This window comes from Nycticebus coucang, chromosome 23 (genome assembly GCF_027406575.1).
Source record: "Nycticebus coucang isolate mNycCou1 chromosome 23, mNycCou1.pri, whole genome shotgun sequence".
In the NCBI taxonomy this organism is placed as follows: Eukaryota; Metazoa; Chordata; class Mammalia; order Primates; family Lorisidae; genus Nycticebus; species Nycticebus coucang.
The window spans coordinates 5,773,229-5,801,212 of record NC_069802.1 but is presented as its reverse complement, the minus strand read 5'-3'; the positions used below and the strand labels follow the sequence as shown (position 1 = coordinate 5,801,212).

Genomic DNA, 27,984 nt, shown 5'->3' with positions numbered 1-27,984 from the left:
CCAGCATTACTTAGCTTCTGGTCTCCACCTGGTTAAAATTTGGTATGTAATGTTCAGTTTGAGTGTGTGTTTAAGATCTACCTTTTACACATCAAAGTCGGATATTTGTGCAACCCTTGAGTCTCCTCCTCCGAACCTTGTTTCACGGAATAGAGTTTGAAAACCAGTGATTAGATGCTGATGCCCAAATCCTTTAGTATGAAATGTAAGGTCCTGTGTCATTTGGTCTTTGTCAGCCTAGCTCCCTTCCCACCACCATCACATTTTCACCCAGTTTCCTTAGTTCATCTCCACCCTTCATGGGATTATACTTTTGCACTTGCTATTTTTTCTGCCAAACATACTCCTAAACTACTGCCTTTCAGCCTGAGCTTCCATTAACTTAATTCCAAAGTTAAAATGTTAATTCCCTCCACACGCCTTCTTTGCCCTCAGCAGGCCTTGGATACACACACCTCTACCTTAAACATGTGTTGTGTTATGTGATAATCATTGCTTCCTCTCAGCTGTGAGCTCCTAAGAAAAAACTAAATTCACCATTTTTGAGTTTCCAGGGACTTTCAAAGTGCTTGCAACATAGCAATTATTCCTTAAATATTTTAAATTAATTAATCCATTAATTAATATTAATAATAATAACATGTAGGTTACAGTAGCTGAAACTACAGATTTGCCTAAGACAATCAGTAGATAATCCTCATTGATTTGATACTTTAGGTTAAATAAGTACTAAGCAGAAATTCTTATAAATCACCATTTTCATTTTGACTTCATTTCTCTTTAATCACAGCATCACTCACCCACAAAGGAAAGCAGAATCACCAGCAGGACGACCAGAGCGCAGATACACGGGATCAGGACCAGCAGCAGGAAGCGAAGAAGGTTGGTAGTCACCAGCATCTGAGAGCAGCCGTCACCTCTGTTAGTGTCATCAGCTCCCAACACCTAGGAGAGGAAAAATGAAGCATGGTTTTAATATTACAAAGAGACTCAGTACGTAACTTGACATTTTAAATTCCAGCTATCCATTTAAAGCAGAAGCATTTCTAAAAGATTGTATTGTGTGTACTTTAGAGCCCACATGAGGTTAGTCACCAAGTCACACTAATAAATGAATAAAATACATTTTCTTAGTAGGGAAGAGAAAATCATCTATTTCTGAAACATTTTTCGGGTTCTTAGGGGAACATGAACTTTGAATAATATTATTCCATCTTGATTTGTTTTTGTTTTTTTTTTTTTTTGTTTGTTTGTTTGTTTGAGACAGTCTCACTATGTCACCCTGGGTAGAGTGCTGTGGCATCACAGCTCACAGCAACCTCCAACTCTTGGGCTTAAGCGATTCTCTTGCCTCTGCCTCCCAAGTAGCTGGGACCACAGGCGCCCCCCACAACGCCCGGCTATTTTTGTTGTTGCTGCTGCTGCAGTTGTCATTGTCTGGCAGGTCCGGGCAGGTTCCAACCCACCAGCCCTGGTGTATGTGGGCGGCACCCTGGCTGCCCAATCTTGATTTTTTTTTTTTAACATATTGGCCACTTCGGCATTATATCAAAGGGCTATGATTACCATGGTACGAAATCCCCCTGGCCCAAAGCTACCTTAAAGACTGCCTGACACAGTATTAAAAATCCGTAAGTAGGGCGGCGCCTGTGGCTCAGTGAGCAGGGCGCCGGCCCCATATGCCGAGGGTGGCGGGTTCGGACCCAGCCCCGGCCAAACTGCAACAGAAAAATAGCCGGGCGTTGTGGCGGGCGCCTGTAGTCCCAGCTGCTCGGGAGGCTGAGGCAAGAGAATCGTGTAAGCCCAAGAGTTAGAGGTTGCTGTGAGCCGTGTGACGCCACGGCACTCTACCCGAGGGCGGTACAGTGAGACTCTGTCTCTACAAAAAAAAAATAAAAAATAAAAAATAAAAAAAAAATCCGTAAGTAGGCCACTTCTCTCTCCCCTGGTCCAGGCAGCAGCGGCGGAGGCGGCTCCTGCAGCGATGGCCAAGAGGAGGCTGGACCTTCGCGGGAAGAAGCGGGGGGAGCTCCTGGAACAGCCGGACGGTCTCAAGGTGGAGCTGTCCCAGCTCCGGGTGGACAAAGTGACAGGCGGCGCTGCGTCCAAACTCTCCAAGATCCGAGTCGTCCGTCCATTGTCCGTGTTCTCACCGTCATTAACCAAACTCGGAGAGAAAATCTCAGCAAGTTCTACGAGGGCGAGAAGTTCAAGGCCCCGGATCTGCGGCCCGGGAAGGCACCTGCTGGGCGCCGCCGGCTCGCCGAGCGCGAGGGGAACCTGAGGACCAGCAGCAGCAGCGCGGGAACGGCATCCCCGCGGCGGGAGCCTGCGCTGAAAGCCTGGGTCCTACGGCCTCAAAAGAAACACAAAACCGGCTGATGTTAAAAAAAAAAAAAAAAGGCAAGTAGGTGTGGACAGAATATTATCCAGACGTCATTCTTAACTGTGTCAGTCTCGCCCAAATCTGTGAGCCGTTAGTAATCCAACCAGGCTCAACCTTCCTGACGACACGTTGAACAGTGAGAAGGATCCTGCCGTGTTTTCCAGTTAAATGCCAACAACTCTGAGACGTCTTGGATGTTCCCGCCACCCCTGCAGCCCATCCACTGGGAAAGATGATGAGGAACAGCAGTGACGTTGGGATAAAGTTCTTGTCTTCAAAGGCTTCAAACTTTGCTTAGATCAATCTTTTGCCAGAAATGATCTTTGGAAATTCATTTATTATAATGCAAATGTCTAGCTCAGGACAGTGACTTTTAAAAAGACTGAGATGGTAGTAACAGTGCTTTGACTCCCTCCAAGCCTCTCTCCCCGCCCTCAAGGAAGGTGTTTCTCATGGTTCTCTCCTGGATTGCTGATTCCATTTTCTCCTCTGACAGTTTGGGAACTTGAACTATAACCTCTGCGTCTCCCTCGGTCTCTCTTGTGTCTTGAGCTTCCTTTTACATTATACCTGATACTTCGGATGCCTGGTGGGTAAAGCCCCAATTAAAACTAGTCTCCCTCTCTCTACCTTCAGACCACTTCTCCTGACCTCCACATTGGTGTTCCCACAATGACACTATTCCAATAACCCAGAGAATCTTCCATTCTCCATCATCCCCCCATGCCAATGTCACCAGGTTTTTCTGGTTCTTCCTCTACAATAAATAACTAACTTTTTTTTTTAATGAATGACTTTCAAGATAGAGCCTTAGAATAACCAAGAATTTGTTCTAGCAGAATGATCCTATGATATCATTAGATTATTAGGACTTGCTAACTACTTCTTGGTCATTTTCTTTTCTTTTTTTTTTTTATTAAATCATAGCTGTATACATTGATATAATCATGGGGTATCATTCCCTAGCCTCACAGACCGTTTATCTTGGTCATTTTCGATAGATAAAGATGCAACTTTGACAAGTTCTTCTGAATTGCAAGGAATATGTGATCCCCATTTCTGTTGTATTCTTCCTACATCAGAATCAGTTCTTGTTACCTAACACATTGCAAACAGTGCTCACTACATAATAGGATGACACCTTGTGTAATTTAAGAATTCTCCATGAGAGACATTATTTGAAAGACTTATAATGAGGAACACTTTAATTTTCCAGGTTAATGTCTTTGCTGACCTATTCCCTGGTTTAAGCCACCAGCTAATGTGAGATCATTTACAGGTAATCTATAGTGGGTCTTCAGGAAGATACACCACTGGTCATGAGATCTATAATAGCACATTGGTACAACAGCATTGTGTAGATGGTGACCTTTTAGGCTTATATATAACATTTATCTATAAAAAAAAAAAAGTGTAAAACTGCAGGTCAAAAAAGAATAGCAAAATTGACTTATTTCACTTACTCAACAATTAATTGTTGAATGCCTACTAATTTATGGTAAGTATAGTGATGGATACAGCAATGATCTCAAAACCAATTCTCTCTTGAAAGCTCACAGTCTTCTAGGAGAGATTATATTTGTAAATGATTAATATAATTATATTTCAAAGTAGCAAATGACAAGCACCATATACTAAAGTACCACAGGAATTCAAAAGATGGGAAAATGAGTTCTTGCTGGAAGGTAAGACTTGAGCTAGCTATAATTCTGCGAAAAGTGCCCCTGAAAAGGTCTGCTAGAGGTTCAAAAAAGTTGTGAAATACATCCAAAGAATAAAGGAATTATGAACTTTATTTGATTTCTGCACTAATGATTTGTTTGTTAAGGTGGTCACAGGACCAATATAAGAAATAATCTTCTGGTGTGGATAATTCACAACAGCGTGATACTATCTGGGATCCTAAAGCAAAATGCATCCCATTTATTTTGCTTATTTCATAAGCAAACAGTGGAGAAGGTGCCAGAGGCTCATTTTAATATCATATATAAGTAAATATCAGTAAGCATTTGACCTCCAGAAACCATATTCATGATTAGTCTAAATATTTTCTGTACTAACAAGGAAATTGATTTCTTTTATCAAAGAGAGAACAGGAATCAATACCTAGAAGAAATTCAATAGCACAGCACTTTCTTCTTGATCTCATAACTTTCCTCTTGCTCTTGTGGCCACTTAGGGCCATTGCTGCAAATACAGCTTTATTCAGAGGCCCTTGGAAGTTTCGAGTGTAACAAACTCTGACTTTACTCTGGAGCGAATAACACCACAGGGCAGACTGCAAGGACAAGCCCTGCACTTGGTTTCAGTGGACTCTGAGCAATGGTCTCTCCAGATGGCATCCCTCTTCCAGAATCTATGCTCCTCATCTTTGAAACTGTAAGCTGAACACAAACACAGCATTCCATGGTCACGGTGAGGAAGGACGATGTATCTGGTTGAACCTGCACGCGGCACAGAGCATGTGATTCTTATGGTTACTACTCCTGTTGGCAAAACTCGCTTCTTGTATCTTAATCGCAACATTTATTTTAAAAACTGTCATGTTGGTTTACATGGCAAGTACCACTACAATCTGCTGCAGCAGGGTATTTCTTGCAGCGGTCTCCACTGGGAGCTCTTCTCCTCCCTCTTTTACATTCTTAGCTCTATGAGCTCCCCTCCCAGCAGCTGATTCAATTACTAACACTCTCCCTTAATCCCTTGAGTCCTCTCCCAGTCCATCAACTCTCCCTTTTTTTTTTTTTTCTTAATTTCCTGGTATATCTTCTTTAGAGAATTTGGACCATTATTTCAATAATATTCCTACTAATTCCCTGAACCTCTTTACCACTCTGGAATTTTTTCTCACCCATTTGTGCTATAAAAGCCAACATCAGATGAATCCAACAATCTTAGTGTCTGTGCCTGGACTGGTGAACCTGGTTGTAAAAAGCCACCCAACAGGACCACTTGATTGCTGACTTAAAGCTGTTCCTCTTCTCCCCAGACTGCCTCCTCCCACACTCTGCTGCCCCTCTGCCAATACCCACCTCACAGAGAGAAGAAAAACCATCCAGTGGAGATGGCCTCACACCCTTCTGTCCGTGACGGGTGGAGGGAGGGTAATGGGTGGGGCCACACCTATGGTGCGTCTTAGAATGGGTACAGGCAAAACTTACTGAAGGCAGAATACAAATGTCTACATACAATAACTAAGAAAATGCCATGAAGGCTACACTGAACAGTTTGATGAGAATATTTCAGATTGTATATGAAACCTGCACATTGTACCCCTTGATTGCACTAATGTACAAAGCTGTTCTTCCCCCTATTTAAGATGAATCCTTCCACTTGTTACAAACTCCATCTACTTCTCCCATCATGGGAATCACACATCCTCCTTTTAATCACATACTTGATCAATCTCTCTCTCTCTCTCCATCCTCCATGACTATCGTCAGCTCTTTACCAAGCTTACGTCTCTCTGTTTAATAATCTGTCCTCAAGCCTATATCCCACTTCAGCCCTTGTCACCTGTTCCTCCTTCTTTTCCATCAAATTGCCGTGGGACTTGTTGATCCTCATTGGCTAAATGTCCTCAGTCACTGCCTACTACTTGTAGCCTCAGCAATTTGTCACCTACCTTTGCTACTGCACCAAGAGAGCCTTGTCTGTGGTCACCAGTGACCTCCATGCTGCTGTACCCAAACAGCACTCTCAGTCTTCATTACTCACATCTTAAATGACATCCTGGTATCCTTTGAGAGGTTACAGTCTTAGATAGCTACTTCCTCCTTCTTAACGCTCTTTCTCCTGATTTCTCTTTCTCTTACCTCTCTGGTCACTCTGTCTCTTTTTGTGGGCTGGTTTCTCACATTCACCCTTTTCCCCCACCCCCCGTTATACTAATGTAACAATAGTATATATCATACTAATCTAGTGTTTTTATATGTCACCCACACACCAGCTTCAATTGCCAGCCCTCCTCAGGTGACTTACATCTTTAAATAGCAAGCAGAGATCTTTGCTCTGAGCTCCAGATCATTATACAACTGGCCACTTGACGTCTTTTCACTGAATGTTGCAAAATTACCTCCACCCTAACAAGTCTGAGACCAAATAAACAATCCTGATTGCCATAGCGGGTATCCTCCCAGGGTTCTCTATCTCAGAAAAAGGTAATTGTGCAATACTCTCTGTCGGGCACTGTTGGGCACTTGGGATATATCAATGTGCAAAGCAAGACTCTCCAGCCCTCGATCCTACATTCTAGTAAAAAGGACCATCGTGTCCACCTGGAAGAAGGCAAATGCCTCCTCCCTCCTATTTACCTACATTCATCCTTGCACTCCGTAATCTGTTCTCCACACTTGACTCAGAGCGAGAAAGAGGCAGGGCACCACTGGATGATGAGAAAAGACAACATAAAATGATCCAGAAGTTGAATTAATTCCAGGATGCAGAGCCTGGAGCCAGAGCTGATCATGAGTATCATGGACCCTAAGGATCACCAGAGATTTGGGGAGGGCTTCAGACTTAGGGTGGACGGGGGTTTGAGATCCTTTTATTAAGATTGCAAAGGTCAAGGATCATGGATATTCAAGTACATGAGACTATTCTGTTTAAACTTCATGCAGCATTTGACAGCAACACATGATGTATTTGTGAGGCTGTGTCTACAGCTGCAGAAAATGGAGGCTCTACGTGCCTGCCAACCCCTCAGACAGAAGAGTCTGCAGCCAGGGCTAGAACTTACCTAAGAGCTAATGAATCAGTCATATCTGAAAACAAGTATTAGGCGGCTTTGTCAAGAGGCTTGTCAGAGACAGAAATAACCAGGCTATTAACAACCTACTTAATAACGAGGCTGCTAACAACCAGATTACAGCAAAGCAGGAGTTCATTTCAGAAGAAACCAAGTGAGAATTATTTTCTAACTAGTTGTACCCTTCTTCAAGATAGATTTTGCATCTTAAATATAGTGGTCAAGGATCAGAAAACTATATAGGGTGGCCATAAAGTTCGTGTGCAATTTAAATTAGGGTGCAGCTTAAAATCACACATGAACTTTATGGCCACCTGTATATTGTGGACCAAACTCAGCCCACCAGCTTTTGTACATAAACTTTACAAAGCTATTTCTAAATCATCCAAATTTAAAAAAATGTTAACCCACACAATTGCATACGAATGGAGTGTAGGTGCCTGCTGAGACCGGCACATCGTGTTAAAAGTTACAGTCAGATCAGACGTGGCCTGCTGCACAGGGACTTTTGCCTGGTGCACCTTGTCGTACAATGACCATAAAGCACCCAGCACCGTGAAGACAGGACGGCATGGAAGGGGGCATGGCACAGGCTGCCATTGATGCATGAGCTACCTCGAGCTGGTATTCCGTTTGGTGACTAACACACATCAGGTGACACTGCATCTCCCTCCAAATTTTAAAATACCCAGCAAAGTCCCTTAGTCCTGCAGCAACTTGAGCTACATAAGCACACAATTTGGAAATCATAGTCCTTGATTACATAGTATTTATTTCTCCCACATTCATCCTTGTAAGTCCAACTCCTTAAAGAAGTAACTCATATTTTGACTTCTTCAAACAGCCCTCCTTGATTACCCAGATAGAATAAACATCTCTGATTTATCTGAATTTCTGGCATGTGGCAGAGACTAACTGACCCCCAATATTTATTCTCTTCTTTGATCTTAGAAACAGAACCTTAAATTTTGGTTGGGCCCAAATGTAACAGCAACCTAGAATAAAGATGACATTTCCCAACCTCTCTCCTTGTGAGACTGGGGGGGTGAGTTGAGATGAAACTTAGAAGGTGTTTCTGTGATGAAATTAGAAGGTGTTCTCCAAGGAAGAGGAATCATCCCCTACTTCTTTTCCTCTTCCCTGCTGGAGCAGACCCAGGGGTGAAAGCTACACAGGGAGGGTGGCAGAGTAGCAAGAAAGAGGGAAACTGAATTTGTGAGGCCGCCTTAGCAGCCCGCACTGCTTACTTTCAGACTGCATTCAATGAGCAAGGAATACATTCTTATTAACTCTCTGTGAACCTGAGTATTCTGTTTGCAGCTGAAGATATTTTAACTATGGCATTCATCCCTTTCTACCCTCTGTCATGGTCATTTATACATATACCTTCTAAAGTTGCTAAACTATAATCCAAGGAATTAAAAGTCCATGTTTAAGTCATTCAACAAATGGTTATACCATATGCCAGGAACATTATTTTTACCTTTAGGCAACTAATCTGTGCCTAGTATATAGTAGGACAAGAGTAAATATGTTCATCTTGAGTGAATGAATGACTCACAATAAATGGTTAGCAAAAAATTCCAATAAACATTTTTATATCTGTAATATACTCACTTTTGATTGGAGGGAGGAAAAATAACATGAAAAGTTCTTTTTAAAAACTATACATTTGGGATTTTAGGGCTAAGTAATGTAACTGTCCAGTTTATTTGCTATAATAGAATAATAGCAACTCAGGGTGGCCACAGTAAATTACGTCCTGCTGGTCAGAAACTTGGTGCCTTTTTTTTCTTTTTTTTTTTTAGGAATGGAATCTCACTATGTTGTCCAGTAGCTCACTGCAGCCTCCAACTCCTGGGCTCAAACAATCTGCCCACCTCAGCCTCCCCACTAGCTACATTTTGTAGGTTTCAATCAGAACAAATCAGAAGAAAAGGTTAACAACTTAATAAATTACAATTTACCAAAGCTCAATTACAAATGATTAAATACAGTGTAGTAGCCTAAAATGTTTGCAAACAGTGGTTAACAAAAAGCAAACAAGAGGAAAATAAACATGGTCGAAACGCAGGTACTTGCTGGACCAGATGGTCCTGCAATCTGTGCAGAGACCCCATATTCCTGCCTTCTTCAGCAGTCTCCTATCTGGTTTCCTCACATCCCCAGTTGTTCTTTCCCAATCTCCACATTGTAGCCTTAGTGATCTTTTCAAAATGCACAGTTGATGTGTCACCTCCCTGCTTGAAACCCTCCAGAAGAAGCTGGATGTGGTGGTGCGCACCTGTAATCCTGCAACTCAGGAGGCTGAGGTGGAAAGATCACGTGAGCCCAGGAGTTCAAGTCCAGGCTGGTCAACCCAGAGAGACCATATCCAACAAAACAAAAAACATCTTCCAGAGATGTGAGGGATGAAGACTGGCTTCCCTCACCAGGTGTAGAAGACCATGCCTCTATAGCTTCAGCGTGCACGAGAACCACGCTGGGTACTCTGCCCAGGAGGTACTCTGCCCAGGGGTCTGAGATTCCTCATTCCTTTCCAGCTCCCAGGTAACGCTGATGCTACTGGTCTGAGGCCCACACTTTGAGTAACAGGCCCTGGAGACTCTCCTGAGGTCTGGCCCCGCCTGCCCTCAGCCTCACTGCACGCACTCGTGGGGACCCACGGGCACAGCACTGCCATGTTCCTGGCCTCTCGCTGCCCCAGCCCCACTCTGCCTGCAGCAGCCTCTCTCCAGCTCCTCGCCTCCCTTCACACACCAACTCCAGACCCCATGCCTGGTTCTGCTCTTTCTTCCCTTTCTCAGTTTACAAGTATGTGTGTGATTATTTGATTGTATTGGTTATGCCCACTAGACTGTTGGCTCCACAGGGTCAGGGACCAGGTGGGTTTTGCTCACTGCTGTGGCCCCAACACTTACCAAGAGACCCGTCACATAGGGGATACCCCATAAATCTTAAAACAGTAGATCAATAAACTCTTCTAACTATGCCCTCCCACTGTCAAAAGAGTCTTACAAACACAAGGAATTGAAAGTGGCCAGTATGACAATAATAACAATAGCAATATTGAAAATAATGCAGCTAACTCTGTTGAGCACTTCTGGGGTCCCAAGCACTCCTTTCCACCCTTCACATGTAGCTTCTGAATCCTCACAATAGCTCTGTTAGCTGGTGGTTAATCCTACACCTGTTTGCAGATGAGGAATTTCAGGTTGTCAGTAATTCAATAAAAAAGAATTCAACATAATCAACACAAAAGGCATCTAAAGCTATACTCAGTCACTCAGTTCCCTTTTCTGAAACCCAGTAGGTGACCAGAGATCCCACAGTCTCTAATTTGTCCTTAATTCTAGATCATGGTTTTCAGGGCTTTCTGGAATATGCTCTTCACTCCTCACTCTCACTCCTCTGTTCCTGTGAAGACTAAGTTTTCACCCGCTCAGTCACAGATAGCCAGCCCAGATGCTCCTAACCCTGGAACAGTCCACACCTCGGAGCCCTCAGCGTAAGAGGTTTTAAAGCCTCCCATGTCTCAGTACATCTGCCCCTTTGGAGATAAGAAATGGACTTTTCCCTGAGCCTCCATGATTCTGTGCCTGCACCCATGTCGGAAATAGAGTATGGGGGACTGCCAGCTCCCCACAGATGGCCAGGAAGAGAGCTGTCTGGAATGGCCTGCGATATTTCTCAACTTCTTTCATTTCAAATGTCTTAAAAAAAAAAAAAAAAAAAAAAAGGGCGGCGCCTGTGGCTCGGTCGGTAGGGCGCTGGCCCCATGTACCGAGGGTGGCGGGTTCAGGCCCGGCCCCGGCCAAACTGCAACCAAAAAATAGCTGGGTGTTGTGGCGGGCGCCTGTAGTCCCAGCTACTCGGGAGGCTGAGGCAAGAGAATCGCTTAAGCCCAGAAGTTGGAGGTTGCTGTGAGCTGTGTGAGGCCACGGCACTCTACCGAGGGCCATAAAGTGAGACTCTGTCTCTACAAAAAAAAAAAAAAAAAAAAAAGACCTTTGTTCTAATTTTCTAATAACAGTTCTATGGAACCTCTAATTACAGAAGGTTTTAGTCTCTATCTTTTGGAGAAATGGAAAAATCATGTGAAAATAGGCCAATTATCAAGAATTAAGTTTATGAAATATTGGCAGAGGATGACTTGGAACATTGGGAAATATGAGTCTTTGACAACTTCTGTAGCTTAGAATATTTTGCTCTGGGCGGCGCCTGTGGCTCAGTGAGTAGGGCGCCGGCCCCGTACACTGAGGGTGATGGGTTCACACCCAGCCCCTGCCAAACTGCAACAACCACAACAAAATAGCCAGGCATTGTGGTGGGCACCTGTAGCCCCAGCTACTCGGGAGGCTGAGGCAAGAGAATCGCCTAAGCCCAACAGCTGAAGGTTGCTGTGAGCTGTGGTGCCACGGCACTATACTGAGGGCAACTCTTTAAAAAAAAGAAAAGAAAAGAATAGAATATTTTGCTCTGAGAAGGGGGTGCCAGTGTTCTATGCCTGTTTGTCAGCTTTGAAGGCTGTGGATGGCATCCTGCTTTATAAGATAGCATATAAGAAAGGTCATTTGGTAGTAAGAATTCAAATAGGAAGCAAATTCAAGTTTATATCAATAACCTAACTTTAAAAAAATATTTACTGACCATTTCAAGATTTTGCTAACCTTATGCCATCCTTCCCTAGAAGTGAAAATATTCACCCAAAGATACTATTAAGAAAGAGAGTAAATTCAGCATGAGACATAGATATATGTTGGTATTTTTATTTCAAAGAGGATTTGTTTAAATTACCACCAAAGATCAGGGAAACTAAAGGTAGCACATAAACTGTTCTGATTAGAAGAGTATTTTGAAGTATCAGATTAATTCTACCTTCATAATGTGATACTACATCGTGGATTTTATTAAATACCAAAATTATTGTATTCTTTTTTTTTTTTGAGACAGAATATCATTATGTCACCCTCAGTAGAGTGCTGTGGCGCCACAGCTCACAGCAACCTCAAACTCTTGGGCTTAAGCGATTCTCTTGCCTCAGCCTCCCAAGCAGCTGGGACTACAGGCACCCACTACAATGCCCAGCTATTTTTTGTTGCAGTTGTCGTTGTTTAGCTGGCCCGGGCTGGGTTCAAACCTGCCAGCCTCAGTGTATCTGGCCAGCGCCGTAACCACTGTGCTATGGGTGCCGAGACAAAATATTGTATTCTTATATAAAATCATAAAATTATGTAGACTTAGTTAATATAGGATGGTTAGTCAACACTGTAAAATTTTAGGTGCGCAAACATTACTAGCTAGAGGCCATCCTAATTCATATGCCTATCTGGTAGATTTAGTTAAAATTCTATTTACGTGTTTAAAGTTGATGATGTTACAAAGCCAAAATATTCTTTAAACCAAAATGAGTGTTCGTGCTTATGGAAGAGATTGTCTGGGCAACTATGGCAGAATTCAATGACCATCTGTCCTACTGCAAAATATTTGCTTATAATGTTAAAGACAATAAAAGAAAATAGTATTCAAAAATCAATACTATGTATTGCTCTGAGACAACTGGAGCACCTGTTTACTCTTCTGTTGCAGCAGAGCAGGGAAGAGCCTGCGAGGATATGAAGGTCATTGCTACTGATGTGTCCTGAACAGGCTAAGGAAGCTCCTCTAAACTCCGTGGAGATATTATAGCATCACACGTTAATATACTCACAGACCTGAAAAAATGGGGACATCAAGATTCTACTTGCTACTCGATGTTTGGTTTAAAATATTGTCCTGAACAACCATCATTCCAAAATGTGACTGAATTTTTTTTTTTAGTCTTAGAAATGGAGTTACTCATCTCTGATCTTTGTCTATGGAGCAAAAACAAGTCATTTGTTATCCTCTTATTAAAGATGAAAATATGGCCAGTGCCAGAATGCTCTCCATCCCATTCTCAATAGGGCATGAAAGTATCCTTTACATGAATTATAGGTAGATTTATTGAATAAGAGATCAATAATTTAGATGCCTCTCTAAAAAGGTATCTGTCATTTCTCCATAATAATAGCTCCCACTCTACCAATAAGCAAAATACCGCCAAAATCATCCATCAGTGAATTATGACAACCCCACTGGCTTTTGTTGTGATGTTTATGTTCAACATCCCAAGATGCATAAAGAACAAGCATCTGGTTTTCAGTAAGTCTTTTCATCCCATTTACTGGCATTTAATTGAAGCATATGAAGTTCAAATAACTCATGCCCTCTCTCTAAATGCAATTACCAAGTTTGCACCAGAACACATGGTTCTGCGATCCAAACCTGGCCACAGTTTTTCCTTTGAAAATAAACAAAATAAAAACAATCTTCTCCCAAATTTCATATTCGTACATCCCAGAACAGATGTTAACTGTTAATAAAATGCCAAGTTCCCATATTATAAACAACAAAATGTTTAACCTGTCAAGAAGACTAGATAATAATAATTCAATACCCAGGCAGCATAACGCATTAGTGTTTCTGTTTTGAGAGTAGCACCGTTTAACTGAAATCTGAAATATGAGAGAGAAGATTGGAATGTTTCAGAGGCAACTTGTACAATATCACATCTACCTCTGAAAATCTAGGTGGCCTTATAAAGTCATCTCCCATCCTAACCATATTTCATTATCTGCAAATAAGGAATTTAAAAAAGTCTTGCTCAAACCACAAATATTCCAAAAATCAAGTGAAATTACTAAAGAAAAAATGGAGAGAAAAAAAATGTTTCAGGTTCAGAAAACTCAAGACTCCTGATACATTTTAACATGCAGTTCAGAGTTTGCTCAATTTAGTTCCATGGAGAAAAGTTATAATCTTTATTTAAGTGAGGAGATAATCTCTACAAACAATACAAGACTCTTTTCACTTTTTAGGTAAACCCCATTTTCTTCAGAGCAATGTGGAACAGAAACAATGAGGTGCATGACAGGAAGCAGAGTGCTGAAAATGAGAAGAGAGGAGTAGAGAAATGATCCCAATAGCCCCATCTAGATAATGTCTTCACAAGATCCTGATCCAGAAGCGAAGACCAGAAGCACACTGCATCTCATCAGAACACCGACACCGGAGTTGAACTTGTTCTCTCTCACCATTTTCTACCAGGCTTCTACCTCCAAATTCCAGTCCTTCCTGACACCCGCCTGCTTCCCCTTTAGGATCTGTGAGACACCAAGTAACTTAGGACATGCCCTTCTTTGTATGATATTTCCTAACAATCAATAGAAGCCTATCAGGCATAGACTAACTCCCAGAAATCTTGCAGACCATCCCAAAGTACTCCATATGAAACTGCTATTACAACCCTGAAGCCAAAGAAGCAGCCTCATCTCCCAGGGTTTGAGGGAATAGAGAGTGTAAATGTGCAGCCAGGAGTCCCCAGCTCCTAGAAGATGTCACATTCCTCCCTCCTGATGGCTTGTCTTTTCCAGTGTAACCACCCATAGATTCTTCAAGTTTTGTTCATGCCAGTTTAAATACGGAGGGCGCAAAAAAAAAAAATGTATACGCATTTTGAGCAATGTTCTCTCTGTGTTACTTTTCAAAGCTGAATTGAAGGTGTCATTACTGGTCGAGTGCACTAGACACGCTCCACATAGCCATTTTACCTGCAATTCATAACTTTCAGGTAATAGTTGATTTACTTCCAACCAGGTCTCTTAAAATGTATCTATTTTTTTTTCTTTTTGGCAATCCCAGTATGAAGCTACATTCATAAGAAAGAGAAATCTCTAGGAGCAAGAAAAGAAAAGAAACTGAAGACCAGCGCACAATGTATAAAAGTTGATGCTACAGTGGTCCTAGGGATTTGGGTTAAGGGGAGAAGTGGCTCACTGGATATGGATGCAGGAGTGATTTGCTTGGGTCCAGTATCTTGAATGCCAAGAAAGGGACCTTGAGAAAAGGCCTGGGTTAGGAGCTGGAACGAGGAGCCTTGGGCAGAGCCAGGACTTTGAAAATGCTACATGCTCAGTGAGAGAGAGATTAGCAAAGCTCCACTTTATCACCCCAGGAAAGAACCAAACGTCCATCTCTGTAAAAGTGAAAAAAGTAAATAAATACATAAAAAGCTCTATGAGAAGTGAAAAATTGCAAACCTGTCTCATACGCAGGCTTGGGCACTAAATTTACATGATACAGAAGATGAAGAATTCCCAAGTGGTGAAATTAATTTAAAAGTACAACTCTGGCAATTCCACTAGGGTGCCCAGTGAAAGCAAACCAAAACGTCTCTGCATGTCACAATAAAGAACGCTCACAATAAAGAATTAAAAACACATGAGAGAATGGTCCAACTGCGCTAAGAGCAGGGGATAGAGAATGGACAGATGAGTCATCATTGCCCTGTGGATACACAGTCTATCCGGGAAGAGTGGGTGAACAGCTACACGAATATTCATTTAATCACAATTTAATAAATGCTTTAATGAATAAGTAGAGGGCAAATAATCTGTGGTGATATGAAAAATGAACTTACTAAATTGACTTCAGTTTTAATTAAAACTTAACATGTTCAATTTAACTACAATAGGAAATGGTCTAATTCTAAAAACACTTCACTGATGAGGAATAGTGAATATTTACTTTTAGGCACTTATTAGAATTATTTTTTCAGTCATAATCTATTAATTTACCTTCCAAGCTTCTTTCCACTGATGATTTTAAATGGTTTCTAATATGTTAATGAATTTTTATGACATAAATTATACTGAACATTTAATATTTATGATTAGAGAGTCCAAGATATTAAGAACTATATAACATTCCCTAAAATCATAGGAAGTTAATGAAAAGAAGGCTTTAAGAATGTAGGTCCCATTGCTTTATCCATCATATTTTTCAATTTTCATTTTGACATCTTTCCACAGTTAGTATTCCCAAGTAACAAAACATTTCTAAAATGATAATGTGGTACATTTCAAAGAAAAGCATCTGTCACTTGTCTCAAGTTTCTTTCCAGTGCTAAAGTTATCTTTGAGAAAGAAAAAAACAAACATATAAATGATAAATGTTTAAAAATATGTACAATATTATAGATGCCTCGAGTTTGCTTATGAAAAGGCAAATATCTAGATCCAAATTAAGACAGACTGTATCAATTTAAAAGATTGTTCTTTAAATGTTTAACATTTGTCTCACTTTGATATGTGTAGTTTTATCCTTTCTAAAGAAAACAGAACTTAAGAATTATGCTTGTGAGTTAAGTGATTATAAATAATTCTGTTTTCAATAGAAGAAGTTAGAAGAGACACTCTCCTTTTGGAAATATAAGATTAACTATATACAAAATTGTTCACTACTTTCAAATAAAAAATTTCCATGACTGCAAATAAAGTCTGGGTCTCAGCTATTTTTTTATAAAATAAAAAAATCTCCTCAAATTATCAAAAAAAATGCATCCCTACTGTCTTTTTCCTTTTTATTTTTTTATTTCTTTTTAAAGTTTTTTTAATTAAATCATAGCTGTGTACATTAATGCAGTCATGGGGTACAATGTGCTGGTTTTATATACAATTTGAAATATTTTCGTCAAACTGGTTAACATAGCCTTCGCGGCATTTTCTTAGTTATTGTGTTAAGACGTTTATATTCTACACTTAGTAAATGTCGAATTAGTAAGTTTCACATGTTTACATGGATGGAGCTGGAACATATTCTTCTTAACAAAGTATTTCAAGAATGGAAGAAAAATGGGTAGCTCCTGTGGCCCATATGCCAGAGATGGCGGGTTCAAACCCAGCCCTGGCCAAAAACTGCCAAAAAAAAAGGAAAAAAAAGTACCCAATATACTCAGCCCTACTATGAAACTAATTTATAGCTTTCATATGAAAGCTATAACCCAATTATAGTCCAAGAATATGGGGAAACGGAGGGGAGGGGAGAGGGGAGGATGGGTGGAGGGAGGGTAATTGGTGGGACCACACCTGCGGTGCATCTTTTTCCTTTATAAAACATTTAAAGTACCCATACATTTATGGGATATGAAAGTGCAGTTCAAAGGACTTTTTTCTGAACAATTTGATACTAAATTACCCCATCGCTCTGGAATATATTAGTGGATATTTCCCACAAACAGGGGAATTCTCCTCCATGAACTGAATATAGTCATCAGAATTAGGAAATCACATTCATACATTGCCACCACCTAATTCTCAGACCACATTCAAGTTTTTTCCAGTAGTTCCCATAATACCTCTTCTACCAAAAGGGTTCATTTAGAACCAGGATCACACTCAGTTTTCCAGCTTCCTTAGTACGGGTCGTCCCTTGTCTTCCATGACTTTGACACGTTTGCAAATTACAGGACAGTTATTTTGTAGAACGTTTCTCAGTTGTGGCTTAGAACTACACTCAGGCATCTTTGTTCTGAGTGCGTCTTATCAGTTTGTCCTTCTGTTGATGACAATTGTATCAGTCACAGAGTAAAGGCGCATTGTAACGTCACTCTCCCCTCCATCTTTTGCGAAGATGGACTTTGAAACTATGTCAGTATTTCATCCCTTGGGATTTTCCACTTCTTTTTTCTCACTTATATTAGCATGGACTCTGGATTCCTATTCTGCTCAATGGTTCATAACCTGCTCCTACCGTGATTTACTTTGACGCTTGATGCTTTCCACGTGGCCTCCAGGCAGCCAGCTTCTGTGTCCACGGGACACACCCAATCCTTCTTTGAGTATTGCCTTGCTTTCTCGAACAAGATGTTTTGGATTTTTCTTGTACTTTTCTTTGCCTCATCTTTGGAATCAGCCACTTCCTCAGGGAGCCTGACATCTTTTTGTAGAAAATGACATTTAAAAACCAAGATCTGGGTCCTCCTCAGCACCCACAGGATGTGCTTCGTTGCTTGTGGGCATCACTCTCCCGGTTTCTCTCAGTAGCTGGAGCTAGAGGGGGAAACGTATTTATCTGGTGCACACTCGCGTGCGTGCACATCCACAGTTACTTCTGTACCTGTGTCTATGTCTGTCTTTACACACTGCAAACCGCACACTCACTGCAACTCCAAATCCAATCCCGGGGTTGGAAGCTGGTTTTCTGCCTTTTTATCTTTGTAACTCGTTTCTCTAACAGGGACAAACCTGGCTTCTTGTTAACATGTGCAATGATTTGCTGGGTCCCCCAGTTTGTACCTAATCTCCCATGTTCCGGCCCCAGCTGGTTGCAACATCCTGCCCGGCTCCCCCACCTCCAGGCACCTCCCTTATCCTCCTCCGACTCTGCACCCCACCTTGGGCTGAGCTTCCCACACACCATCCTTACTCCACATGGGGACCACAGGCCCTCCAGCGCTCCTCTTTGGTGATACGGAGACATGGTCCCGGCCTTGCTGTCCCTCCCGGCACCTCAGAGCCTGCCTTGTTCTGTCTGCTGAACAAATGCGGGACTCAGTGGCTCACCAAGGGCTGAGAAACAGGAAAACCCAAAGATCTGAAATCTCTGGAAAGCAATCGATGCCACTGCTTTTTTGACTCTTTTCCCTCTTAAAACATATTATATAAAACAGGAAAAAAAACAGTAAGATCTGGACCCTTCAGCTTTCTAAGCTACTTTTAAGTGAGTTAGAGTGGGTGTGCGTCTTAATGCTTTAAGCTACAGCGGTAGGACCATCACAGCTGCAGGGCTCCTGGCAGAGTTAACACTGTCGCTCAGGAAACCAGTGACTGGGAGGCAGGCCTCTTCCCGACCCCGCTGCACAGCACTCAGCACTCCATTCAGGAAAAAAGGGCTAATTTGGATAATTTTTTGATATTTTTTCTTTGTCATTGAGGAATGTGAATGAAAGGATAACAAACTTTTAAAAGAAAGCCCTCTCTGAAAAATAAAAAAAATAATTAATTAATAAAATAATTAATTAATTAATAGGGATCCCATGCATTTCATTTGTTTCCATTACAGGGTAAGTGTGGGGCAGATGAGTTGATTAGGCTTTCTCCCTGAAAGCCGGCAGGTGGGTGTTCTCTTAGGTAACCATGATTAAGGAATATGACTCATTCTTACATAATTAGTGCTGGACTCCGGAGCCATGGTTCTGGCCACTAGGTAAGGCTCCAGGCCTCTCTGCCTGTGCAGACTTCCTATGGGTGGGGAAGCGTCTTTGCTAGCCCACCTGCCCCTGCAAGCTGGATGAAGGCAGCAGCTCCCTGCAGCTCCTACCTTGGGCAGACTTAATATGGGTGGGGAATCGTCTTTGCTAGCCCACCTGCCCCTGCAAGCTCAGCAACTCAGTTTTTCTTCAATCTGTCTGAATCCCATGCGAACCTCCTCAGCCTCAACCACTGGCACTACAGGAAGAAATAATATTTCTAGAGAAAGGGCATTTCTCCCCTGTTGAGAAGGCCTCCTTCAAGGGATAAAGAGAGAATTTCCTGCTTCTAAGAGTTTCTGACACAAACTTAATTAGGAATATATACTTCTTATCCCAGGAGCACTTTTATTCCTCTTACTTACATTCACCTGATAGAGGTCAGGTTTATAAAACAACAGAAAACATGTTGTTGCTACCAGGAGGTCAGTCAAGTAGGCCAGCTGAGGTTGTCATAAACAAGCTGACCACTGACCAAGGCACACACAGGTCCTGTCCTTCAGGGTCTTCCAGGGCCCTCCTAGGGTCCATTAAACTTCCTTACCAGGACTCCTTAGAAAAGAGTCATCTATTTTAATTGCAGACAGTCAGGGAGACTTAATTCTTTTGTTACACAGAAAGAGGCAGAATAATTTGGGCTATATACACCAAGTGTAGATTTTGAATTAAGAACCACAAAGTGGGTATCTGTCCCGGCCCCTTTAGAGGATGAAACTGGACACAGCCAGCCCATCCCTCAGCCGTCCTGGCTTCACAGATGCCCCCGAACCCCCCTCACTCCCTGGAGTCCGGTTGCCCTGGGTGGGCAGCTGGGTTCCAGAGCTTCGATGGGCCTCCCAAGGACTATTTTTAACCTGGTATTTAAATATTTCCTGCTCGCAGACTTTCCATGGGGCAGCCCCAGGTTCCAGGGATTCACTCCAGCTGGGAAATCTGAGAACTCAGCTGGCCTGTGGCAAATGAGATATTTTTAGCCAAGACTTGGGAAGCCCAGAATTGTCACCTACTGTAGACCTCAGGTGGGAGACACAAAACAGAGCTGAACAAGAGAAGCAGTGCTGACCCTGCAGTGACTTAGCAACCAACACTGGAGCTTACTGTTGGAGGAGGTATGTGCCCTGCTCAGGGAGGGAGGGCACCCTGAAGGCCTTTCCTAGCAATTGTGAGGCTCCCTCCCCACAGGGGCGAGGCCTGGGAGTCCCCCCTGCAGGCCAGGGATTCGGAGGGGCTCTCCACAACTACCTGAGGCTGATTAGCATCACCTGGGACTTGTTAGAAACGCGAATTCTTGGGCCCCAACCCAGACCTACTAAATTAGAAACTCTGACAGCAGGACTGGCCATCTGGGTTAGATCAGGTAATTCTCACTCACACTGAAGTTTGAGAATCGCTGGCATAATCACACATTCACTAACACAGATAAACTAACATTTTAACCCTACCAAATGCACACTGCAGTGAAAATTTAATTAATAGACTTTTTTCGAGTATTAGATTTTCCAAAAAAACAATTAAACAGATATTAAAGAGAACCAGTAAGTTTTTCTAATCATTTTTTTCCCTGCTCTGTAACTTGTACCCCAATATAAAAAACCATCCTCTGTTCATGATCAAGGGCAGTCATAAGGCACGAGGTGTGATTTTGCTGTCAACGGCTGCAACTAAATAGACCGCAGGGCTAAGGGAAGCTGGCAGTAACACGCGCGAACCCTAGGAATGACTGCACACAGATAGCCCAGCCCAAGCTGAGATGAAGCCAACTGTAATTACGGTAATGTAGCCAGGGGAACACCTTCCCAAAGCACCTTGCTGGTATCAGTGTATGGGTCATGTACTCATTTTCTATTGCTGTTGTAAAAAATCACCATAAACTTAGTGGCTAAAAACAACACATATTTAGTCTCTGATGATTCTGGAGGTCAAAAGTCTGAAATCAGGTTCACAGGCCTAACATCAAAGCATTACCAGGGCTGCTGCTTCCAAAGGCTTTGGGCAGAGCCTTTTTCATCTTGCAACACGAGCCTGTATTCTTTGGCTTGTGGCCCTTCCCTGCGTTCTCAAAGCTTGTTCCTCCAATCTCTACATCAGCGATTTTCAACTGGTGTGCAGTGAGAGAGTTTTATGATATTTAAAAACTTTGAAAGTTTTTAATAAATTATCTTCCAAAGAGGCTCAAAGCACAGTAAGTATATTCTATTATTTTAGTCTTTTCTTTTCTTTTTTTGGATCAACATTTTAAGTGTGCGAGAAAGTTTACTATAGGTTCAAGTATGCCATAAGATAAAAAAGGTGGAAAAACATGTTCTGTCGAAAAACATGACAATATGTCACCATCTCCTGCAATTCTGACCTGCTGCCTCTCTCTGATGAAAACATTGGGATAGGCTCAGTGCCTGTGGCTCAAGCAGCTAAGGTGCCAGCCACATACACCTGAGCTGGCGGGTTCAAATCCAGCCTGGGCCCGCCAAATAACAACAACAACTACAACCAAAATATAGCTGGGCGTTGTGGTGGGCACCTGTAGTCCCAGCTACTTGGGAGGCAGAGGCAGGAGAATGGCTTGAGCCCAGGAGTTGGAGGTTGCTGTGAGCTGCCACAGCACTCTACCCAGGGTGACAGCTTTAGGCTCTGTCCCAAAAAAAAAAAAAGAACACTGTGATCCTCCCAGGTCATCTAGGATAATCTCTCCATTTCAAAATCTTTAACTAATTATATTGTCTCTATATCAGTGATCTTCTGACACAGAAAATAGCGTTGACAGGTCCCAGGGACAAGGACATGGATATATCTAGGTGGTTCCGGAACACCATTCAGAGTGGTTCACTCCCTGAGGCCTGGTGCCCTTGAAATGTAACTCATTTGAATTGAGATGCCCTGTAAAAGAATTGTAATTGAAAGACATATTATAAAAAAAAAGGAACTATTACATTAAAAATATTTTTATTGACTACATTAAAAAAAATTTAAATTTGGATACATTTGGAAATGCCCTTGCAAATTGATGATGGGGTGCGAGGTGAGAACTAGAGTACAGGCCGAAAACTGTGGAGGAGCAGGCTTAGCTAAAACACTGGGAACCAGCCACTGTCCCCTGGTTGCCTGATCACAGTCATTGTCCCTTGTTTGCTTTTCTGTAATTGGTACTTTAGAGGACACAACTGCCATTTGTAAAGATTCTTAACTTTCTCCACAGATAGCATCAGCTGTTCGGAATCCAGGTAGTTTTCAAGACATCCTCCAGGTCCTGCGTGCCAGTTGAGCCATTGAGCCACCCAGACCAAGAAACTGCCTCAACTGGTCTTGGACACCACCACACAGTGGGACTGATGATTCCACCTCAAAACCAGACAATTAGCAGACCCTGATTGCCTAATTCTCTACCCACCAAACTGTCTTTGAAAACTCTGTCTCTCCACTTCCTAGGGAGGCAGATTTGAGAAATCTCTCCTGTCTCCCTGCTGATCCTAGGCAGAGTAAACTCTTCCTCAGCTGGCAGCCCTGCTGTCTCTGGGACTGGTCCTCTTGGGCAGTGAGCAGAGGAACCCGGTTGGGCAGTAACACACTGAGTTAAATATCCCATTAAAATAAAATTCATCTGCTTTGATTTGCTTTTTTAAGTGCAGCTACTAGTCAATTTTAGGTTACATATGTGGCTGACATTATTTCTACAAGATGATGCTGCTATAGACCATAAAGTATAAAAAGAAAATCAAATTCAAAAAAAATCAAAGTCTTGGGGCCACCCCCGCCCCCCCAACTCCTTATACAAAAAAAGAAGGTAAAAGCCTCAGGCGCCTGTGGAGAGCTGGGCCCACAGATCATGCAGTAAGGAAATTTCTTGCTAACCTCCCGTAAGTAAAAACATGCAAATTACACCTGTGTCTGGACCTACGCTAAAGCCTGTTCACTCCACACCAACAGTGAATGACGCGTTTATCTTACAGGTCACGGAATTGGACACAGGCAGAATCAGACCTTCTTCCACCCACTCAGGGGCACGTACACAACTTTCTGTAAAATGTCGATTTCTTGGGCCTTCACGGAAGGCAGCCCCTACCTCATCGCAACCCCCCAGTACACGCTCCTGCCTTTCCCCTTCTTTCTGTCTGCCTCTAAACTCCAGAAGGTTTCAACTTCCACTTCAGGAAAACAGCCACGTCTTATCTGTGGTTCACATTTTTCCCAGGCACGTCCTCAAAACCTTGGCTTAAGAAACCTCCATTGAGTGAGATTTTTACCTTACTGGTTTATTTGGGTCAAAAGGAAAGAGGGTGACATTAACTTTCAGTTGTTTCGTTTTTGTCTTACTCCTGCTCATGAGAGAGCCTGGATTTTGAAGGCCACGTTTCTTCCTTCTCTAGGGAGAGCAAATATCTTCCCAGATTCAAATTCCAAATCAAGAGGAATATTATATGAGGGACATACGTGACTAAATTCTCCATTAGGTGACAACAATAACAACAAAAATACATTTATCTAGCAACTTGGACTCTTACAAAGCACTTTCATAATACATTTTTTATTAAGTCCTCAAAATAACCCTGTAAGAGAGGTATTATTATTATTATTATTCCCACTTTTGAGAGAAAAAAAACCCTGGGCCTACGGGAAATTAACTCGCAAGAGCCACACCAAATCAATTAGTGATGAGCTAGAACTTGAGCCCGGGTCTCTGTGAGTCTGCACCCAGGGCTGCCTAGGGGCTAATTTCCTGGTCTGGGTTTAATGGTTTAATTAGTTTCACTCTGCTTTCTCATTTCTTTGACTTCCACCCTCCCTAACTTTCAGAGATCCTAGAATTCTCTGTCTATATATGAAAATGCTGCTCCTTTGCTATTCTGAGCATATTTCTGTTATTTTCTTTTTATTTCTGAGCTTTGAATGCATAGGTGTGTATGTCCTACCTAGCTATTTAAGGGGAAGGATTTTCTCCTGTGTCAACTATTCCTCAGCAGCAGACACAGGCCTGCCTGGCTCCCAGCTTGGTCCTGAGCCACCGCGCCATCCTTTCCACCACTCCTGAGCTGCAGAGACCGGTAAAATGCTCAGTTCCAACCTACAGCCAGGGTACACTTCCCCTCAGGGAAGCCAGGACTCTGGTGCTTTAAACTGCTTCCCAATTTCCTCAGATTGGTCTCCTTTGAGAGTCACTGTAAAAAGAATTAGCAAATGCTGACTAAAGGGAAACAGACGGAAAGGTCACCTAGGACGCCCCTTCCCCAGGCAGCACGCCTATATGGCATAAGAAATATACATTTGCTTTCCCCACAAATTTCCCAGTTCAGAGCTCCTAAATCCCCTGGAATTTCAAGAGCGATGGGAGGGATTAGAGCACCTTTTGTTCTAATGAGGTTCACCTTTTTTGGTCTAACATTCTTGAATTCTTGATGGCCCCTAAGTAGCTTCAGGATGGAGGCTGGTCACCAGCAAGACTCAACCTCGATTAGAAGTCTGGAACTTTCAGCCCTACTCCATAACCTTTAGGAAGGGAAGAGGCAGTGAAAATTGAATAAGGATTGAGAGAGGATACCTGCAAGAAGTGAGGTCTAAGAGAAGAGAGGTCTTCTCAAGCAGACCCTGAGGATACACAGGCCAAACTTTTCCCCATGGTGACTCAGCTCTTAGGAATTTGTAGAAACTTAACTTCCTGGAACCTGGAAACTAACACTTGCTTCTGCTTCCACAAAAGCCCACAGTTCTGTAAAAGCCTGAGTCTACTTCTCCAGCTCGATTCAAACTGACCAATGAGAAAGGTACCTATGGGCTGTAATTTTTGACTGGACATAAAAAGGAGAAGACTGAGCCAGTTGGGGGAGCCCGGCCATTTATGGACTCTTGTCTGCACCTTCCTCTTTTAAACACGGTGTCTGGGTATTCTTTCTCTCCACTGGGCCTCATCTTCCTGCAACAGAATCAATCAGGCCTGTGTGATGCAACCTCCATAAAAACCCTTACATGGAGGTTTTGGAGAGTTTCTGAGGTGGTGAACACATCCACGTGCCTGGAGGTAGTGTCCTCCCCCACTGGCTCTCCTGGGGAAGGAGGACAAGGGCAGAGCCCCGGACCCCCATCTCTGTGCCACCCACCTTAATTCTCAAGGAACTACTCATACTTGGGGGAGGAAGGACCATCCTACCAATCTACCCATCAGAACTTAGCATGCCACCTGCCAAAGGGTGCAGAAGACACTCTACCCAGCAACTGTACAGTAGAGTCTTGAAGGCAACCTGTGGAGACCCCAGGTCAAGGCCAATCAGAAAGGCAGGTAGCCCAGGACTTGCAGCTGCTGTCTGAAGTGGAGGCATCTCGTGGGACTGAGCCCTCTCAACTATGGGATCCCATACTAATTCCAGGGAGAGAGCCTCAGAATTGAATTGTTGAACACTCAGTTGGCGTCAAAGTTGGAGAAGAGGTTCTGGAAAAGACGACGCCAGCTCCTCAAGTGTCAGAAAGGGAAGAGGTAAAAAATAAAGTAAAATGGTTCAATGTCCTGCTCATTTTCTGCTGCCACTTTAAACTTACAGGTTTCAGATCTAAAAGGGTCCTTGGAAAATGAATAGTCTAACTACCTCCTTTCATCCACACGGAATCAAAAAGGTTAATTGATGTCTCTTGCTGTAAAATTTTAAGTGGGAGCACCAAGGCCTGAGGCTCAGAGCAGGCAGCCAGGGATTATTTTAAGGAAATGGCAGACAAACTGGGCATGGGGGAAATTGTCCACTTCTATAAGCCCAAGCTGAAGAAAACAGACACAGGAGAAGAACGCCCTGCCAACCAAAGAGACATCTTTGATTGGATTCTCCATCCCCGTTGTCTTCAAGACCCCATTTTGATGTGGAGGAAAAGCCACCTGTGAGATGGACAGACAGAACCCACAAGCTGCCCGTGAACCCAGCCGCTGATGTCACTTCGAGAGTACCCCTAAGCAGATTGCCAAATTCTCTGGTTTTCCCTGGGTTATCATAAAAAATTATTTGTATGATTAATGACAATAAAACACACTTCATGGCAAGAAAAAAGAAGTTAACTGAGTGCTGTAAAATCTCACAGCAACTTAGTATCAATTTAGTCTTAAAATCCCATTTCTGATCATGCTTGACTTGGACAAAATTTTGTTTGAAGGATCACAGAGAAATATTAAGTCAAACAATGCAGCTTTGATTTGCAAACCACATTACAAAGGAGTGGCATCTTGCTTGCAGGATGAGGCTCCGAAATAAGCACACAGATGTGTGGGACCACCGGGGCACAAGTCGGTGCCATCAAAACGGTCTTTGCAACTCACCCCTGTATTTTCTGCCCTACTCCTGAGTCAGATGGTTGGCTGATTGACCCTTCTATAGCAGATGTCTCCTTGAGCCTCTTACAAAGTTTCAGCACCCATATTGAAGGCAAGGTGATCACCTAAGGACCACCCTGGATCCCCAACCAGCCTCATCAAGCATCGACACTGCACTTGTCACCGCCAGCACTGATGGTTTAGACATGTAGAAATGTACTGCAAGAGAATATTCAAACAGCTGCTGCACTGAAGTGAACAGTGTCTCCCACATTCATGTCCATTGGACCTGAGAATGTGCCTCACTTGGATATGGGGCCTCTGCATTTGTAATTAGTGAGGACGAGGTCACACTGAGTTAGAGTGAAGCCTGAATCCAACATGACTTGTGTCCCTATAGTAAGAAAACACAGTGTAGAAAAAATAAAAATCCCAGGAGCACTCCCCAACTTCTTATGTAAAAGGCAGGTGAAGGCCTCAGACACCTGGAAGGACCAACACCACAGACCATTCATTAAGGAAAGTCCTTGCTGACCTCCCGTAAATCAGACGTGCAAAGCTGCAGAAATCACAACAGTGTGGTACTGGCATGAAACAAACATGTGACCCAAGAAAACAGAACTGAACACCTAGCCAAGAAGCCGTGCCTATGTGGTCATCTGATGTTTGGCAAGGGTACCAAGACTACATAGTGGGGAAAAGACAGACTCTTCAGCAGAGAAGAGAAAACTGGGAAGACTGGATAGCCACATGCAAAAGAATAAAATTGACCTTTATGTCACACCATACATAAAAATCAAGTCAAAATGAATTAAAGACTTAAACACAAGGTCTGAAACCATAAAGTTCATAGAAGAAAACATGGGGGAAAATCTTCTTGACATTGACCTTCGGAGTAATTTCCAGGCTATCACACCAAAAGCATAAGCAGCTAAAGCAGTAACAAACAAGTGGAATTACACCAAAATGTAAAACTTCTGACCGAAAAGGAAGCAAGCAACAAAACAAAAAGGCAGCTTACAGAGTGCATGAAGATACTAGCAAATCACGTCTCTCATAAGGAGTTACTATCTAACAAATGTAAGGAACTCCTATAATTCAATAGCCAAAAAGCAAATAACCTGATTCAAAAATGGTCAAAATATTTGAATAGACATTTCTCCAAAAAAGACATACAAATGCCCAGTAGGTCAGTATATGAAAAGGTGCTCAGCCTCATTCATCATCAGGGAAAAGCAAATGAAAATCGCAATGAGGTTTCATTCACCCCTGCCGGGAGGGCTATAATCAAAAACTGAAGTGCTGGATGTGAAGAAATGGGAATCCTTTTACACCACTGATGGGAATGTGAATTGGTACAGCTATTATGGAAAAGAGTATGAGGATCCCCCCAAAATAAAAATAAACCACTATATAATCCAGCAATTCCATTATTGTACATAATCAAACAAATAATGTACTCT

At 42.6% G+C, this 27,984-nt stretch overlaps 1 protein-coding gene and 1 pseudogene across 5 annotated transcripts in view; one reads left to right on the top strand and one right to left on the bottom strand.

The window, feature by feature from the left end:
• CORIN (corin, serine peptidase) overlaps positions 1 to 27,984 on the bottom strand; it is a 332,111-nt gene that overhangs the window by 300,103 nt on the left and 4,024 nt on the right. For 4 of the 5 annotated variants that reach the window (XM_053578127.1, XM_053578126.1, XM_053578129.1 and 1 more), the window contains exon 2: positions 801 to 945. In XM_053578127.1, the coding sequence (XP_053434102.1) occupies positions 801 to 945 (145 nt within the window). Of the gene's footprint in view, positions 1 to 800; positions 946 to 4,492; positions 4,514 to 27,984 lie in introns of those variants that run through there. The other variant, XM_053578128.1, reaches the window with a different exon arrangement.
• On the top strand, positions 1,985 to 2,382 carry LOC128575778 (60S ribosomal protein L35-like; annotated as a pseudogene).